Raw genomic sequence first — 16,519 nt, 5'->3', positions numbered from 1 at the left:
CATTTGCCACTTACCATCTAGCATCGATGACTCGACTCTCGACTTCTTTACTTGCCCGAGCTTCGCTCTGCGCTATAACTAGTTCACATTTTAAATCTCTCAACTATACGCTTAGTGCCGAACTTGCAATGTTGGCAAGTTATAGCTCTGCCCCTATAATCATGGTTTCACCTAGTGTATTGCCCTCTCCTAAGGCGGCTCCTAAAAGAAGAGTCAAATTCCTCTTTTGCTAACTGGAATGACTCGATGGCTTCAGTCATAAAAACATCAGCCCCACTGAACGCCTTGAGCCCTTCGTCCAAGGGGTACATCCTTTTAACTTTCCTCGTTAAGGGCTATGTTTCACCCACCACCTTAGGAAGAAACAATTTCCTTTTTCTGCCCAACCTACACATACCCAATAGTAAGGTTTAGATTTAACAACTCCATATATGTTGGATCACATACCATCATGCAACCTGACCCTAAACCTGTTATAACTATGATAGGGTCCACTTTAGAAACATAACCTAAAGACGACTTTAGAATTCCTCGAGTACTTGAAGGAATGAAAGAAGACTCATGGACCTCCTCTAAGGTAGCACAGCCTAACCACTTATTCACGCATTTGACCGCCTCTGAATCAATTTCAGTGCTGAAAGGGTTGGTATCGTACTTACCAACCTTGCTGAAATCTTCATCAAGTGAGTATTCTTCGACACATTCTCATCATCAGGCCCAAAATTCTTATCAAGTCCCTAGAAAAACTATCTATTCGATCAGGGCCTTAACGAAGATTAGTAATGTCTTCATGTTCTCCACCTCTGTTCCTACCAATATTTGTGCCAATTTATTTACACTTCTATATGGCCAAGCCTTTCTACAATATTTAACGTTGGAAGAACATTCTACACCAAACATATCTCTCCCAACCCTAAATCCATTAGGGTTATTTATTTCAAGGCAATATTTGAAGACATTCCAAACATAGATCGTCTTTAGAATGTCTAGCCACCCACTTTTCTTCAGAACATCAAATTGTTTCCTCTCTCCCTTCTCTAATTTTAGAACATAACTCATAGCCCATTCACTAGGAATTTCTTCGAAAGAAAAATTGAACCCTTCAAGTAACTTCTAAGCCACTTTAATGAACTTCGAGCGATCCAGCTTCAACAATCTTCCCGTTAGCCCAACCGGCAACAGGCTCCCTAATCTTAAAACCTTTATTGCATCTCTGCGTGAAACATAAAAGCCTTGCACCTGCTTCATGGGTCACAGTGCTGAGAGTAAAAATATTCTATAATATGGCTACTAAAGACTCCCATTTTCTCTTCCTACAGAAGATAAAATGGCCCACAAGAATCCACCATAAAGCTCTGGCTAATTGACCCAATGCTATTCTGTAATGAACCAACACCTCATTCAAGATTGTGCACGAAAAAATAAAACATGGCTTCTAAAATGTAAAGAGGAAGGTAAAACCATGTTAGGTTCCCATCGCTACCATCTTCATGGTCACTCATACAACGTGAACTAGAAGGGAGGCTAAACTCAAACTCATAGTTCTCTCATAGTACACCACATCTCAGCAACAAATTCTTGGCCTCGAGTCATTGGCGGATATAGAAATTTTATATTACGCTGTCAATAATTTTTTATTATTAAATATTATTTCGATAAGGTAAGATCAATTTTTTAGAGTGTGTTAAAACCTTTCTAAAAGTGGTGTCATTTCTTTTCTTTATATATATATATAAAAAGAACTCTCTTTTTTTAATTTTTGGGATGTCAATGGACACCCTCCAACATATATTGGGTCCGTCAGTGCCTCGTGCCAACGAGTTGTGCATTTGAGAATATCATCATTTTTTGATTGTTAATGGTTCGCTTTAATCCTCTCCTCTCCACCTCTAAGAGATTTCATAATTCTCTTTTTGACGTCATGACGAAAAGCTTAAATCACATACAATCTCACAAAGGAAAAACGACACCAGAGAATTTGCGACTATCACTCCAAATCTTCCATATATATATATATATATATATATATAATATGATGAAATGATACATCCCCAAATATGGAAACGGTGCACCACTTCATCGTGTCAAACATAATGCATCACACATTTAAGCTTTCGGGTAGTTCAAGAAGTAGTAATTGCGATGTTTTCCAAAAAAATGAATTATTAGATGCTTACAATGGTTAGATGGTTAAGTCTCGAGTCAAGCCACTTTATGACATTCTTTCGATTAAGGGGAACAAGTGATGTACCCCGCCAAGATTCCTATGCACACACCATTCTTGCGCCCCACAATCGTCCGAGGGCCCTAAAACACCTCCAACCCTCTGACACCAAAAGAACTTTGGAAGGCATAAAGAGAACATCTCTAGAAGCCGTAACTTATTGACATGACTCTGACGGACGCACATGAAAACTAGAACGAAATCCACCTCCACGTGATCATATCCACTTATCTGCTAGCCTACGGTAACCATTATGACCCTACGATTGACTCATACATTAAGGGTTCTTATAAATCCTTTCGACCAAGATTGAGAAAAGATATGTGACCTCAATGAAACCACCCTACCCTTATTCTCCTCTGCAATACATCCATATGGAGATAGAGCACATCTACATCGAGCAACGGCCAATTTTTCATTAGCTGCGACTCTCTGTCCAATTAAAAAAAGGTGAACTGTCAATAACCACAACATCCAATTTCGTCCTATCCAAAAAAAAGAAAAAAAAAAGAAATCTATCTTTATATTTTATATTCTATTTTTCTATTCTACCAATCTTCTTTCCACCTAACTAAACAAAATTTCAATGTCCTTAAATCTATTAATTTCAATATTTTATTTAATACATATTCAAATATAAATATAGGGTGCTTTGGGTTTTCAATGATTTCTGATTATCATTTGCAAAACAAAGCAGCTATTTATTTCCCCCTTATATCAGGGAAATTACTCAAACTGTGATTGTCAGGTCCCATACAATCACTAGAAACTTGATAAACATTATTAAAACCAGAAGAAAAATATACATAACGTGTCCCAAGTAAGCAAAGCACAGTTCTACTTGATGATAAGCAGCATAAAAATGGAAGAAATGGTCTTGAAAACTGAAACCTACAAGTTTAAAGATGGTTACTTCTTTCTACTTAATGGTGTGGGTGGAGGTGGGAGTATGTAGGGAGAAAGCTTTGATGCTTAATGAAAGTTGCGACGGTTCTTGGCATGTACCTTCCTTATATAGGCAGAGAACATGCCATCGACGTCGCCGCCTCGTTTCTCTTCATTTCCTCTGCCGGGTTGCATCACGATTGAGCGGGGCTTCGAGCTGCTCTGCGGCTTTTCCGACATTCGGTTCCCGGGAAATCGAGTCTGCAACAGTTCATGGTCAATAATCAAATTTGAATCTGTTGCCGTCGGTGTTGAGTGACACCCGGTCGTTCCACGACTGGACTTTGCAATCGAAAATGATGACAATTTAATGATGTTCAGCACAATCTTCATTGATTTCTCACAAAGGGACTTGTCATTTCTTTCTTGAATCATCTTAGACACCACGTACAAATTAGATGACTGAAAAATGAGCTAATGAACTGTATATTATAAGACTTATGGAACACTTTTCTCCAGCAATTTGAAAGAATATTGTCAGCAGATTTATTACGTGGGTGCTACTAACTCTATGTTATAATAGCCAATGAAACAGGAATTAAATCTCTAGCGGGTGGATGCTCGAGGTTTGGGCCAGGGATGGATAGATGAACTGGACTAAATTTGAAATTCTCAAATAATTTACATGTTTTTTCTTTTTCCGTCTCTAAAATTTTATAAATTCATCCTTTCTTCAGCTCCTGATTAAGGCCAAATCATTTCGAGTTTTATCATTTCCTGGTTTGGGGCGTTGATTGATCTGTAAATGAAGCATCTGCAATGCACATTCCTGGATATCAGATTGAGCCTGGAGCTTAGATCTCAAATAATAAATTCCTAGCAAATCATTATCATAATTCATCAAAAATGCATGAAAGTAGTTTGTTTGATTCTAAATTTGCACCAATCCTTTCCACTTTCTGGATAGAGTTTCAGCATCTCGCTTGTTTTAGGAAAAGAAATAAAGTGGGATAGAATAAGATTCCTCTCCAAGACTGCTTTCTAAGTTATACTATTCCTTTTTATCCTTTATAAACTTTTTGGAGTCATCTTCATCAAATCTATAAGAATTTTGAAGGCTGAATCTGACTGCTTTGTGTTGCATCATTTGTTTTATTGTTATTTCATTGTTATTTTACAATTATGTAAGCAGATATCAAATTAGGACTAGGGACGGTGATTTTACCTGGACTAGATGAGTTCTGACCTGACATGACTCGACTGGATCGATTCATTATTTAGAAAATTTCAGTTCGAGTCAAGTCTTGTTAATTTCTTTAAGAGTGTAGTCAGATCAGTTCGAGTTTAGAGTAAAAAAGTCTAACCCAATATAATAGAATAATTATCCTTTTTATACTTGCAGATAATTACAATAATACTCCTTTCTATTTTTTTCAATTATATCCTAATTTTATTTAATAAAAATAATTATATATATATATATAATACGGGTCAGCTGGGTGCATATTTTAACCTAAAATATTAAGTCGTGTTTCGGGTTGAGTGAAGACGCTCCTAAATTCGGATTGAATCAGAACTTCAATGAGAGATTCATAACTTTGTAGAACTAGGACTCTCAACTTTAACTCAAGAAGGGTAAACCCGCTTTGCTATACAGCTTACTCTTGGTTTTTCTTAATATAGTTCTATCTCTATATTTAATGACGGGTCAAGAAATATTTTTTAGTGATATACGTATATTAATAACACAATTTTTAAATGAGACGGACAATAATAAAATTTCAATATGGACATCATCAATAAATTTAGTAATTAATAGAAGAAAATTCGAATTTCAAGATAAACACCTGTGAACCTCAGATGCATGTAGAACCGCCATTGTCTATGTATACATATGATAACGATACTTGAAGAAAAAAATGAAGAGTCGAAGCAATATAAATAATCATGATGTGATAAATTCTATTCCACATGGTAAACGAAAGCATCTTGAATTTATAAAGTTCTTAACATAATTTTATAAGCAAGCGAATAAAAAATCTATAAAAACACAAGTAGATGTGTTTATGGTAGAGAACAGAGAGCAACTTTAGCAAATTTTATTTCTTAGTTCTTTCACTGTAAACCATAGATTTACAAGGGTTATTATAGGCCACTGAGCACTCTAATTTTACTTTGAAGAAAGCCAAGGGTTAGGTGCTGCATAAGTATAACCCTCAAAATGTTCACCTGCTGTAGGAGTGGAGGCTGGCGAGTCATCTGCCGGCATCGTCGTCCAGCATTTGTCGAAGTTGGCAGTACAATCCTTTCCGCTCACATCTGGTTTGAACTTTGGCTGAATTTCTCTAGCCTCTAATTTCTTCCAGTTGATTGACCGGAACCATTTATGTTTCTTTATCTCATCCCCTCCTCCAGGACCACTGCCTAGCCTTCTTGATGGTTCCTTCTGCAGCATCTGCAAGATTGGAACAAGATTCTTAAATCATTTTCTATATTGTAGCTCGGATAAAACGAGGAAAAAGAACCATATTGGAACATGTATGGACCCCTTTGAGTAAAGAGTGAGCTTCAGTAGTAAGGAATGGTGGAAGTTTGAGTTTCTCTTGGATAATTCTTTGCTGAAGCTTCTGCCTATTTGCATGTGTAAAAGGAGGCTGCAAGATCAAGGGATTCCCTGATATGGTTATCAAAAGTATTATATAAACTCGAATCAAACCCGAGCAGCAAATCAAAAGTCTAACAATGTTGATGTTGCACAAAGTTGGAACTTAAACCTCGGAAATTTTGAAAAGGTTTTAATGCTGAAAATCTCAGTATATTACCTGACCAGTTAGCATTTCATATAGCAGTATCCCAATACTCCACCAATCTGCATCTTTATTGTGGCCTTTGGACTGTAAAATTTCTGGAGCCATGTACTCGGTTGTCCCACACATCGAATTTGATCTGCTAGATTCATCGATTTCCTTGGCCAGCCCGAAATCTGTAAGCATAACCTGAGACAACATACCGATTCAGGAAATGGGAATACTCTGTCAACATAATAACAAGAACAAAGGTATGATGTATAATAGACAGTCAAATATGTTCCTGCAACAGAAACTGAGAGTATGAGCATGGCCATTACATGTCCATCAGCATCCACAAGAATATTTTCGGGTTTAAGATCTCGATGCACGATACCACAGTTGTGAAGATGCGAAACAGCAGATACAATCTCAGCAGTATAAAACCTTGCTTGATCCTCACTATTCAATAAACATGTAACAACTAAATTAAAAGGCTGCAAACAGATACATTACTTGAAGTTATGAACATGAAGTCGAAACACAGATTACCTAAATATCCCCTGGCGATACAGGTGAAAGAAGAGATGGCCACCATTTATAAAATCCATGATCAAATAAAGCTTAGACTTTGTCTGTAAAGTTACAGAAGAACATAACAGTCAACATTGACATGTGAATATTACCTTAAAAATACTAAATATATGGAAAAACTTAGAAACCAGATTTGCGTGGGACATATAACACTATAGTCTATCCTATGCTTAGACCCGAGTTTGTATTATCCACTGGTAAAGCTCATAGTTAATGCTCCAAAAGAGATACAAATCAGGGATTTAAATAGCAGTCCGTTGTCAGAATAGTTGTAAAAGAGACCGTTATTTCACAACCTAGATACCCGCAATGACCATAATAGCAGCCACTATTGCCACAATCACGCAACACAACCAAAACCAAAAAACGCAATATAAACCTCTGATTCAAACCTCTAAAGAGCTTGAATTTCTCAAAGAAAAAAGAAACCCTCTAGTATTTTGATCATTTTGATATCAGGAAGAGTCCAATTCATAACAAAATCAGATCCTTAATTAGATATCAAGCTGAATCCTAAAGACAAAATACTTCAAATCCAGATCATTCAATTGCAGTTAAACATAAAGGGCAAGAAATATCATCATTTCTCATATCAGCTGACCAGAATCATATCATAAAATACTTTTAGAAAATGGGTAATTGGACTAACATGAAGATATTCGAAAAACTAGCAGAAGAGCCAAAATTTATGAAAGATGGGAAGAAAAAGTGAAAATTCTAAAGAATCGAATAAGGAACCTGAAAAGAGTATCTGAGCTGAACAATAAATGGATGAACAACTTTAGTGAGGATATCTCTCTCAGCTCTCATGTAATCGACATGGTTCTTTTTAATTATAGTTTGTTTCTTCATCACTTTCATAGCAAAAATCCCATCACCATCACCATCACCATCACCATCCTCAACATCCCTTCTTTTTTTCCTCACCTGAAAAACTTTCCCAAAAGCTCCTTGCCCAACAACTCTCAAAATCTCAAAATCCTCAGGCACAATCTTGGCCTTCACTTCTTCTGCATCTTCATTCTCGGTTTCAGCTTCATGGATTTCGAGGGGGAGGGAAGAAGAGAGGGTGTAACGAGGGGAAGGGCCCACATAAGAGTGGGTCCTGGTGTGGATAACTTGAGGATCACCGAGGAAAGCAGAAGGGGGAGACGTGGAGGATGGTGATTGGACGATGGGGTTGGAAGGGTGAGGAGTTACAGGGCCAAAAACATCACCAAAATCGAACTCATGATTAGAAGAAGGGGGAGTGATGGTGAGTTTCTTGAGGTTAGTGGCTAAAAGGGATTGAAGGTTTTTCTTCTGGGATGATGAAGAAGATATCATCTTTAGCTCAACAGAAAATCAATCGAAAATGTTTAGGACTTAGTAAAGAGGAGATTACATTTTAAGCACAGTAATTGAAAATAGTACAGAGGAGATCACTTTGAATTGAATTGCAAATGAAGAAAGAAGATGATGAACAAGATGGAGATGTTAGATGGAAGTGGCAATAATTTGGGGGTCTAGTTTTTCAATAACGCGCGCCTCTAACCGTGAATATCACTCGCCAAAGGTTTTTTTAGGGTAAATTACATTATTAGTCACCAACGTTGAGGGATATTCTTATCCTTGGACTCTGTAAGCATCAATGCGTTAACCAAATTAGAAAACATGCGAACAGATATATCAAATTCATTTTTCCCCTATTGTAAACATTGTCATAACCATTTTTTTTAAAAAAATTAAATATATATTTTTTAAAATAATTATGATTTTTTTGTTGAAAAATTAGTGATTTTGAATTGATTTGGATTAAATTGGATCGGAGTCGCCATCGACCTTTGGGTTAGGTAGGTCGAATACCTAAAAACGTCATTTTAAACAATTTTAAGAAAAATCATTTTTAAGATAAAAATCATTATGCGTCATCAAAGATTCGAGTTCATGGATTCGGGAGTCGGTTATGCGTGGGAAAGGATTAGCACCCCGTCAACGCCGAAAATTGGCACTTAAATCGCTTACACGTTGTCTTAATGGCATAAATTATGAATTCGAATTAATAATAAAAATTATGATCCATTTACTAAAGTTAATTAATTTTCTTCATATTGAATAGTTAGAGAAAATTCTTTAACTTGAAAAGAAATCTCGAGATTAGCAATCCTCCATCGGGAACGCTATCTCATCTATTTCTTATCTGTAAAGAATATTTCCTCCTCGTAGATTTTAAAAAAAAACGCGAATCGAATATAAAATAAATATCAAAAATTACGCAAAAGCATAAGTTACCATTTAAAGAAAAATGCATTTGCATTATTTGAATAAATGAAAATTTTAATCAGTAAAATAAACGAGATCTATTTCAAGTTCGCATTTCGTTAAAATGTCATGTCGGATCGCATCACTTCGACAAAGTGATGCTTTCCATGCTCGTTCTACAAATTGAGTTTTTGAAAGTATTCGAATATCTCATCAATATACAAATGGAAACAAATGCAATTGGAAGTATACAACATAAAATATTTACATTAAATAGAACTAATAATATTTATTTAATACAATACAAAGATCTACAATATGTAAAAAAAATCATACATAAAGGACTAAAATAAAAACAAGCGAACATTACAAACCAAAATAAAATACCAAAAATAAGCATTTAAAGGACCAAAATATGATTAACAGAAATTTAAAGGGCTGAACACTAAATACATAAAAAAACATATCCACAATCAGATACAGTAAATAATATGGGAACCAGAAATGAAAATAACCCAAAAATAATATTAGGACCAAAATAAGCTCTACCAGAAACATGAAAGTAAAAATAATAATTAAACCAAATGAAAAGCAGTGACTAAAATAGAAGATTTACAAATATTGTGGCCAAAGTTGAATATTAACAAAAATAACATAACAAATAATAACAGGACTAAAACATAAGTACTGAAAAATAAATGCTTGAAATCAAATAAAGAAAAACTTCATTAAATAACTTCATAATGAGATTACAGAACATGGGGACCTAAACTGTGATTTACCCTAAAAATTGAAAAACACGTGCAAGATTTACAAAAGGTAGGGACCAAACATGCTATTAGCCCTAAACCAAACACACTGAATCTCCCCTTTTAAACTATGTCATTTCAGACTTAGTATAAAAGGCCAAAACACGACCAAAATTTAGGCTAAAATATCATTTGCCTTGCCTTCAAATCGAGAAAAGGACAGAAAAAGTCTCTCAACTCTCTCATCGGGGAGAGAATGGTCGCCATCGCCGGCCGCGCTCAAGGCGGCACACGGTGGGTGGAGAAATCAAAAGTCCCCAAAATGATCTTCTCATCGCCTTAATAACGAAATCAAGACTAGATTTGCGTAAAACCTAACCAAATCTCCTAGATCTAAGGCTTTTACCTTCCGATAGCTCCAAAGAATCAACGCCTTTTCAACTTTCTGATGTTCTCCGAACGTAGGTGAAGTGGTTCTTTCCTTTCTTGTTTTTTCTTTGGTTGTTCTTGGTTTTTTACCTGTGTGTTTCTTGCATCTTTTTTATTTTCAAATCTGGTCTTTTTCTTTTTTCCTTTCGGGTATTTCTTGTGCTCTCCTCTATCACTTTTTTTGTTACTGATCTCTTCCCCCTCTCCTCTTATCCCCATATTTGCTTTGATGAAAATTATTAAACCTGTTGGAAAGTACTCTGATTTCTCTGAGTTGAATAGATAAGATCCTGATTTTTCGGGATTTAATCAATTTTTATGGGTTTTTTACTGATCTGTTGCAGGTTCTGTAACTGTTTAGTCATATTGTTGACGGCAGAGGGAGAAGTCGACGACAACATCAGAAAATAGACGGTGGGAGCAGTCAGCGACAATAGCAGAAATAGGCGACGGTAGCAATATCATATCCCTAGGGTTAGGGTTTCAGAAACCCTAGGGTATGATAATCAGGCCAAATCGAATCTTCTCTTTAGGCCGATTCGGGTTGGCTATTGGGGCTTGGTTCGGGTCCTACTATCGCGTCAGGTTGAGATTTGGGTCATGTTTGGGTTGGATCTTGTACTACTTTTGGGGATGTTGGGCTTGAGTGATTAGGCTCTGGGTGAGGGCTTGATGTATTTGGTTTGGGTCTCGGTTGGCTGGTTGTAACTTAGGCCTGCAAAAAAAATGAATGTTAATATTGTAAATAATAATAATAATAATTATTATTATTTTTTTAGACACGGACAAAAAGAGTGTCTATTGTTGCCACTCTTTGCACATTATTGTGTTAACAAGAATAGGGCAAATACGAAAAAAACGACCAATTTTTGTTTGGTTCTCTTTTTTGATTTTGGAAATTTGATATATTTGTTGTTGGGGACGACACTGCTCATACATGATGAAGAGTTCGAGTCGTCTAAGGGTGACACGACTCCTACATTATGAGGAGATTTGTTCAGGGGATGACACGGTTCCTACGCGATGAGGACAATTGGCCATCTTTAGGGAATGTTGATAACATGGTTCCTATGTAATGAGGATGACTGGTTATTTAGGGGTGACATGGCTCCTACATGATGAGGAGGTCTGGTTGGTGGATGACACAGTTCCTATGTGATGAGGATGACATACCATCTTTAGGGATGATAACACAGTTCCTACGTGATGTAGACGACTGGTTATCTAAGGGTGACATGGCTCCTACGTGATGAGGAGATCTGGTCGGGGGATGACACGATTCCTACGCGATGAGGAAAACAAGTCATCTTTAGGGATTTGTTTCAAGAGAAACTGTCTCAAGAGAGACAAAATTTGTTTCAAGGGAAACAATCTCAAAGGTGTGTGTTTGAAGAGAAAATGTCTCAAGTGAGACAAAATTTGTTTCAAGGGAAACAACTCAAAGATGATGTTTAAAGAGAAACTGTCTCATGAGAGACAAAATTCATTTCAAGGGAAATGATCTCAAAGATGTTTGTTTTGTTTCAAGGGAAACAAACTCAAAGATGGGTATTTCACTAGAAATTGTCTCAAGGGAGACAAAATTTTGTTTCAAAGGAAACAATTTCAAAGTTTGTCTTAAGGAAGACTATCTCAAGTGAAACAAAGTTTGTTTTGAGAAAAACAATCTTACGTGAGATCAACTTTGTTTCAAGTGAAACAAACTCGAAATTTGCATCTCAAAGGAAAAATGTCTCAAGCGGGACGAAATTTGTTTTGAGAGAAATTGTCTCAAGAGAGACAAAATTTGTTCTTAGAAAACTATCTCAAGCGAGACAAAATTTTGTTTTTAGAAAAACTGTCTCTAGCGAGACGACGCTTTGTTTCGAGAGAAACAATCTCAAAAGTGAGAGATAATCTGCTTGTTCCTGCAAGTTGACGAAATATCTTAAGAAGGTCTGATTATTGACTTCAGGGATATTGAATCTCCAAAGATGCCCAACACTCGATGTTGAATCTCCAAAGATGCCCCATCGTTCATCATTTCTTGCTTCAGCACTGATTCTAAGCACGAGCTTTGTGTATGAGAGCCACATGCCAACTGCCAAGATCCACTCCAGAGAGATTGTCTTGTTTAAAAAACATTTTTATTCTTCTTTTATTTTCAAAAGTCTGAAAATATCAAGTAAAAGGATGTTGAAATATGTTTAATAAAAATTTTGAAAATATTGCCCCTTTCTAGGTTTTACAATTGAGGTAAATCATAAAAAAGAGTTCATTCGATATCAAAGAATTAATTACACTTTTAATCCTTCAGTAAATTATAGCTATTTGACAAGTGTCAAGATCTTTTATATCTTTGAGGTAGGGTTAAGTAAGGAGAGGATAAAATGTCTCAGGTTGTTATTTTTGGTCAAAGGTTTGGTCTTCTCATTTCTTTGATGTTAATTGATTTGATAGAGTGGCTTCTATGCTCATATGGAATTATTGTCTGGTTCTTAGCTCTCATGAGCACATTTGGGTTGTATGATATCTTATCAAGGAATTTGTGAGATTGCCTTCCATACAACAACTACACAGTCTTTATATTTGAGTCGCCTTTTTAGGTTTTCAACTCGAATACTCATTTGGTTTCAAGGCGTTATTCAAAATTTACGTCTTGAACCCCCTTTGTTATTATTTTTCTCTATCATGCATTAAATATTTTAGAAAACCTTTTTGTAAATAAAAGATTAATCCTGATGAGCGGGATAAAATATGAAGATAGTCTATTCTATTTAGAAATCCATGTATGATTAGAAGGAACTTTTTAGGCATGTAATGTAGGATGTGGTTCACGGTTATGAAAGAAAGGGATAAATAGGCCCAAATAAGTGTTTAAGGGTAATTGAACCAATGATCAATTCATTCTGATGCTTTCAATCTTGTCTTGCTCGATTTGAATATGCTTGTATGAGTCCTTTATGTTCTCTGTATGCTCTATGACCTTTTGGTGAACTGATTTTGTAATGATTGTGTTTGATCAATCTCAGTTTGAAGCTTGATGCGCCATTTGACATGAGAGACTCTTTGCATGTGCTTCTTATCCTCTTTTTTCTTTGTTTTTTCTTTTTCTTTTTTTCTTTGTTTTTGTTTTTGTCTTTGTTTTTTTGTCTTTGCATTTTCTTTCCTTCTTTTTCTTTTTTTTTCTTTTTTTCTCTTTGTTCCTTTTTCTTTGCTTTTCTATCTGGTATGATTTGATCTTTGCACTCTGTATTTGGTTTACCTTTTGGTATCTCATCTGGATCGATGTCTTCACTCATGCGAGAAAACTTCCATCACCTTGCCCCCCAGTGTGGAGGGTGATCCTTGGTTATGGTTGAATCAGAAGAAAATATCATTCAGGCTCAAATGGGGACAACAAATGATATATTTTCTCATTTTGTGAAGGGATAATGAAAAAAAGCCATTCATCATTTCATACACAGAAGTCCTTGCATAAGAGGTATCCCCAGGGGGTATATTTTCAGGATTAATTTTTATTCACATGAAAACAAAGTAATTAATACATGATAGAATTATTTTGAATTAATTTCTTTGTTTGTTGCTCCTAGCATGTCTCAATTATTTAGGCTCGCCCACAGAAAATTGCTTCAAGATGCCCCACATTGTGTCTTCTTGCAGGAAGGTTCATGTATAAGTGAACTTCTTATACTCAATGCCTTCAGGTTTTCTTGGTAGAAAACAATGTTGGTTTTGCATCTAAGAAGACAATGGTGTGACTTTATTGGCTCAACAAAAGGTAAAGGTATGACTTTTTGTGTATCGAAAAGATAAAGGCAATGTTTCAAGGTCTCACAAAGAGGGAATGTCAAAATTCAGTTCTTTGGCAGTGACCATGAATTATTTTGGGTAAAGAATCGAGATATCTTATTTTGGAGTTTTACAGGATAAGAAAGGTCTAACCTTGCCATATGTCAAAAATCCATAATTCTTGAAGAATTAAGAGAATCCGTAATTCATTTAATATTCGAAGAACTAAAGATTAAAACTCGTTCAATTATTCAACCTTAGAAGGTATGTCGAGAAAACATTTTGATATTTCGATATAACAAAAGTGTTAATGAATTTTAAGATTTTATATTCGATTCAAAATTATATTCGATTTAATTATTATAATATCAAAAATATTACTCCAAGTTTTCAAAGATCAATTTTTACTCCTTACTCAATGAAAAATTGTGATTTATACTTAAAATATTTTTGGAACAATTTTTACAAAGTATTTCGAACCTTAATCGAGTCAAAATTGAGTTTTCAGTAGGGAGGTATCGATACCTTCTTAAGAGGTACAAATACCCTTCAAACATCGAATGCAAAAGATGTATCGATATCCCATAGGTATCGATATCCCTTTATATAGAGGTACCGATACCTAGCCCATAGGTACCGATATCCCTTGTGTTGATTTTGACTCCGAGAATAACATATTGCAATATGGGTACCGATACCATGATAGGTATCGATACCTCTTTGCATAGTAGTATCGATACCCCCTTGAGAGGTATCGATACCCTTTGTTTGGTAACGGTCAAAATATTTGAATTTTATACAAGTAGTATCGATACCTATTGACAGGGTACCGATACCCATACGCTCCCAACAACTTTTTCAAGAGGATTTTCACACTACAATGGATCTATTATCACCAATTTGATTCCCAACGGCTAGAACTCATCCAAGATGTATTTAAACAAGTTCTGAAGCCTTTGATCATCAAGAATTAAAAAAGAAACAAGAGAGAAAGCATCAAACATCAAGTTTGAGAAATTCAAGCAAATTTTCATTCAATATTCATTTTGCTTTCAATAACACATTTTGTGCTCAATTGTATTTATCTTTGAGTTTTCTTTCTTTGTTCTAGAATTGTGCAAACATTCTACCTTGTGAGGTTTTTCTATAAAGTTTGTGAAATTTGTAATTTTCTCCTTGGGAGAGACTGTTCTTGAGGTTACTCTTTGTCCTCAAAAGAAACACAAATTAGTGAATTTATGAAAAATCCTTAGTGTGGATAGCTAAGGTAGTGGACGTAGACTTTGGTTGAGAAAGTCGAACCACTCTAAATCGATGTGCAAATATTTTCAATTTTCTGTCAAAGCTTCCACCGACGTTTTAATTGCCAATTCACCCCTCTTGGTCGATTCATCTGATCGATTAACTTAATAATTGGTATCAGAGCTACACTTATTTGAAGGTTTTACCACTTCTTGAGTAGATTCGGGAAGAGTTTAATCGATATTCAAGTCATCAATGACCTCTACATCAAACTTCGACTTCGTTCTTGATTCTCAGCCCGTCAGCAAGCCTCATTTCTTCAATGGAGCTAACTATGGCTATAGGAAGAATAGGATGAAGTTCTTCATTCAAGCTAGTGACATGGGAGCATGGAAAATCATGATGAACGAATACTCTGAACCATCCACAAATCTGAATATGTGGAGTGAGGAAGAGACAAGATTATTCCAGCTCAACTCAAAAGCTATCCATATTATTTTCTGTGCACTTGGACTGGATGAATATGGGATAGTATCATCTTGTACAACCGCTAAGGAGATATGGGACAAACTACAAGTCACACATGAAGGAACTAACAAGGTAAAAGAATCCAAAATTAGTCTTCTTAGCTATAAAAATTTCCAGACGAAGACATAAAAGCTATGACGGATAGATTCTCGGTGATTGTCAATGGCCTCAAGACGTTTGGAGAAATAATCCCCAACAAGAAACTTATGAGGAAGATAATTTTTTCTCTTCCAAAAGCTTGGTAATCGAAGAAGACTACGATTATCGAAGCTAAAGACCTAAAGTCTTTAACTCTCGATGAGCTCATTGGTTCTCTCCTCACTCATGAAATGATGATTCAAGATAAGGTAGACCTTGAGAAGAATGACGACACAAAGAAGGAGATGGATAAAAAGAAGAATGTCGGTGTTTCTCTCAAATCCATAAAAGATGAGAGTGATTATGATGATGATGACGAAGATGAAGAAATGACATTGTTTTCCAAACGATTCAAAAAATTAATGAAGCCCAATATGGGAAGAAAATTCAAACAAAATGAAGGCCTAAAAAATTAATCAAAGGAGAAGGACCATATCATTTGCTATGAATGCAAAAAGCCTGAGCATGTCAAATAAGATTGCCCACAATTAAAAAATAAGGGCCATTCAAAGAAGAAACAGAAAGCACACATGGCTACTTGGAGCGATGATGAATCATCTAATGAAGAGGAACAAGAAGTAGTAAACTTGTGCTTGATGGCCACCAGGGAGGATTCTCAGGTAACCTCTAACTCATTCAATTTAGAAGATTATTCTTTTGATGAGTTATTAGAGGAATATAATGTGTTGGCGTTGAATTATGAGAAACTATTTTCAAAATACAAGAAAGATATTTCAAAGTTGAAAAATGAAAAAGATCTCATATCCAAAACCAATAATGATCTTGAAAGTAAAATAAAAGAATTGCAAATCAAAATAGAATATTTGAAAAGAAAATTTCTAATTTGCATAATTTACTTTCAAGAGTCAATGATGATCATAAAAAATAAATTGATGATCTTAAAACTTATTTCAATAAAATTGGAACAAAAC

At 35.4% G+C, this 16,519-nt stretch overlaps 1 protein-coding gene across 2 annotated transcripts; it reads right to left on the bottom strand.

Annotated features, from left to right (window-relative positions):
• Window positions 1-5,084: 5,084 nt before the first annotated feature.
• Window positions 5,085-7,851, bottom strand: LOC120196803 (serine/threonine-protein kinase AtPK2/AtPK19-like). Of its 2 annotated transcripts, XM_039198522.1 has the most exons (6): window positions 7,228-7,849; window positions 6,448-6,530; window positions 6,237-6,357; window positions 5,932-6,105; window positions 5,656-5,763; window positions 5,085-5,564 (listed from the first exon to the last, which is right to left on the bottom strand). In XM_039198522.1, exons 1-6 carry the CDS (start codon window positions 7,813-7,815, stop codon window positions 5,280-5,282), a joined length of 1,359 nt encoding a protein of 452 aa, XP_039054453.1. In that variant the 5' UTR covers window positions 7,816-7,849; the 3' UTR covers window positions 5,085-5,279. The 2 variants fall into 2 exon arrangements, with proteins under 2 accessions (XP_039054453.1, XP_039054454.1); XM_039198523.1 differs by lacking the exons at window positions 6,237-6,357; window positions 6,448-6,530 and having other exon boundaries at window positions 7,228-7,851.
• Window positions 7,852-16,519: the final 8,668 nt, after the last annotated feature.

Source organism: Hibiscus syriacus, unplaced genomic scaffold, assembly GCF_006381635.1.
Source record: "Hibiscus syriacus cultivar Baekdansim isolate YM2019G1 unplaced genomic scaffold, ASM638163v2 tig00117034_pilon, whole genome shotgun sequence".
Taxonomy (NCBI): Eukaryota; Viridiplantae; Streptophyta; class Magnoliopsida; order Malvales; family Malvaceae; genus Hibiscus; species Hibiscus syriacus.
This window is presented reverse-complemented; position numbering and strand designations above follow the sequence as displayed.

Bases quoted from the DNA above. Each gene is read 5' to 3' on its own strand.
- LOC120196803 (XM_039198522.1), bottom strand. From the start codon at position 7,815: ATGATATCTTCTTCATCATCCCAGAAGAAAAACCTTCAATCCCTTTTA. The intron at 5,764-5,931 runs GTAATATACTGA...TTGATCTTGCAG, and splicing joins ATGAAATGCTAACTGGTCAG to CCTCCTTTTACACATGCAAA. The intron at 5,565-5,655 runs GTCCATACATGT...CCAATCTTGCAG, and splicing joins CTCACTCTTTACTCAAAGGG to ATGCTGCAGAAGGAACCATC.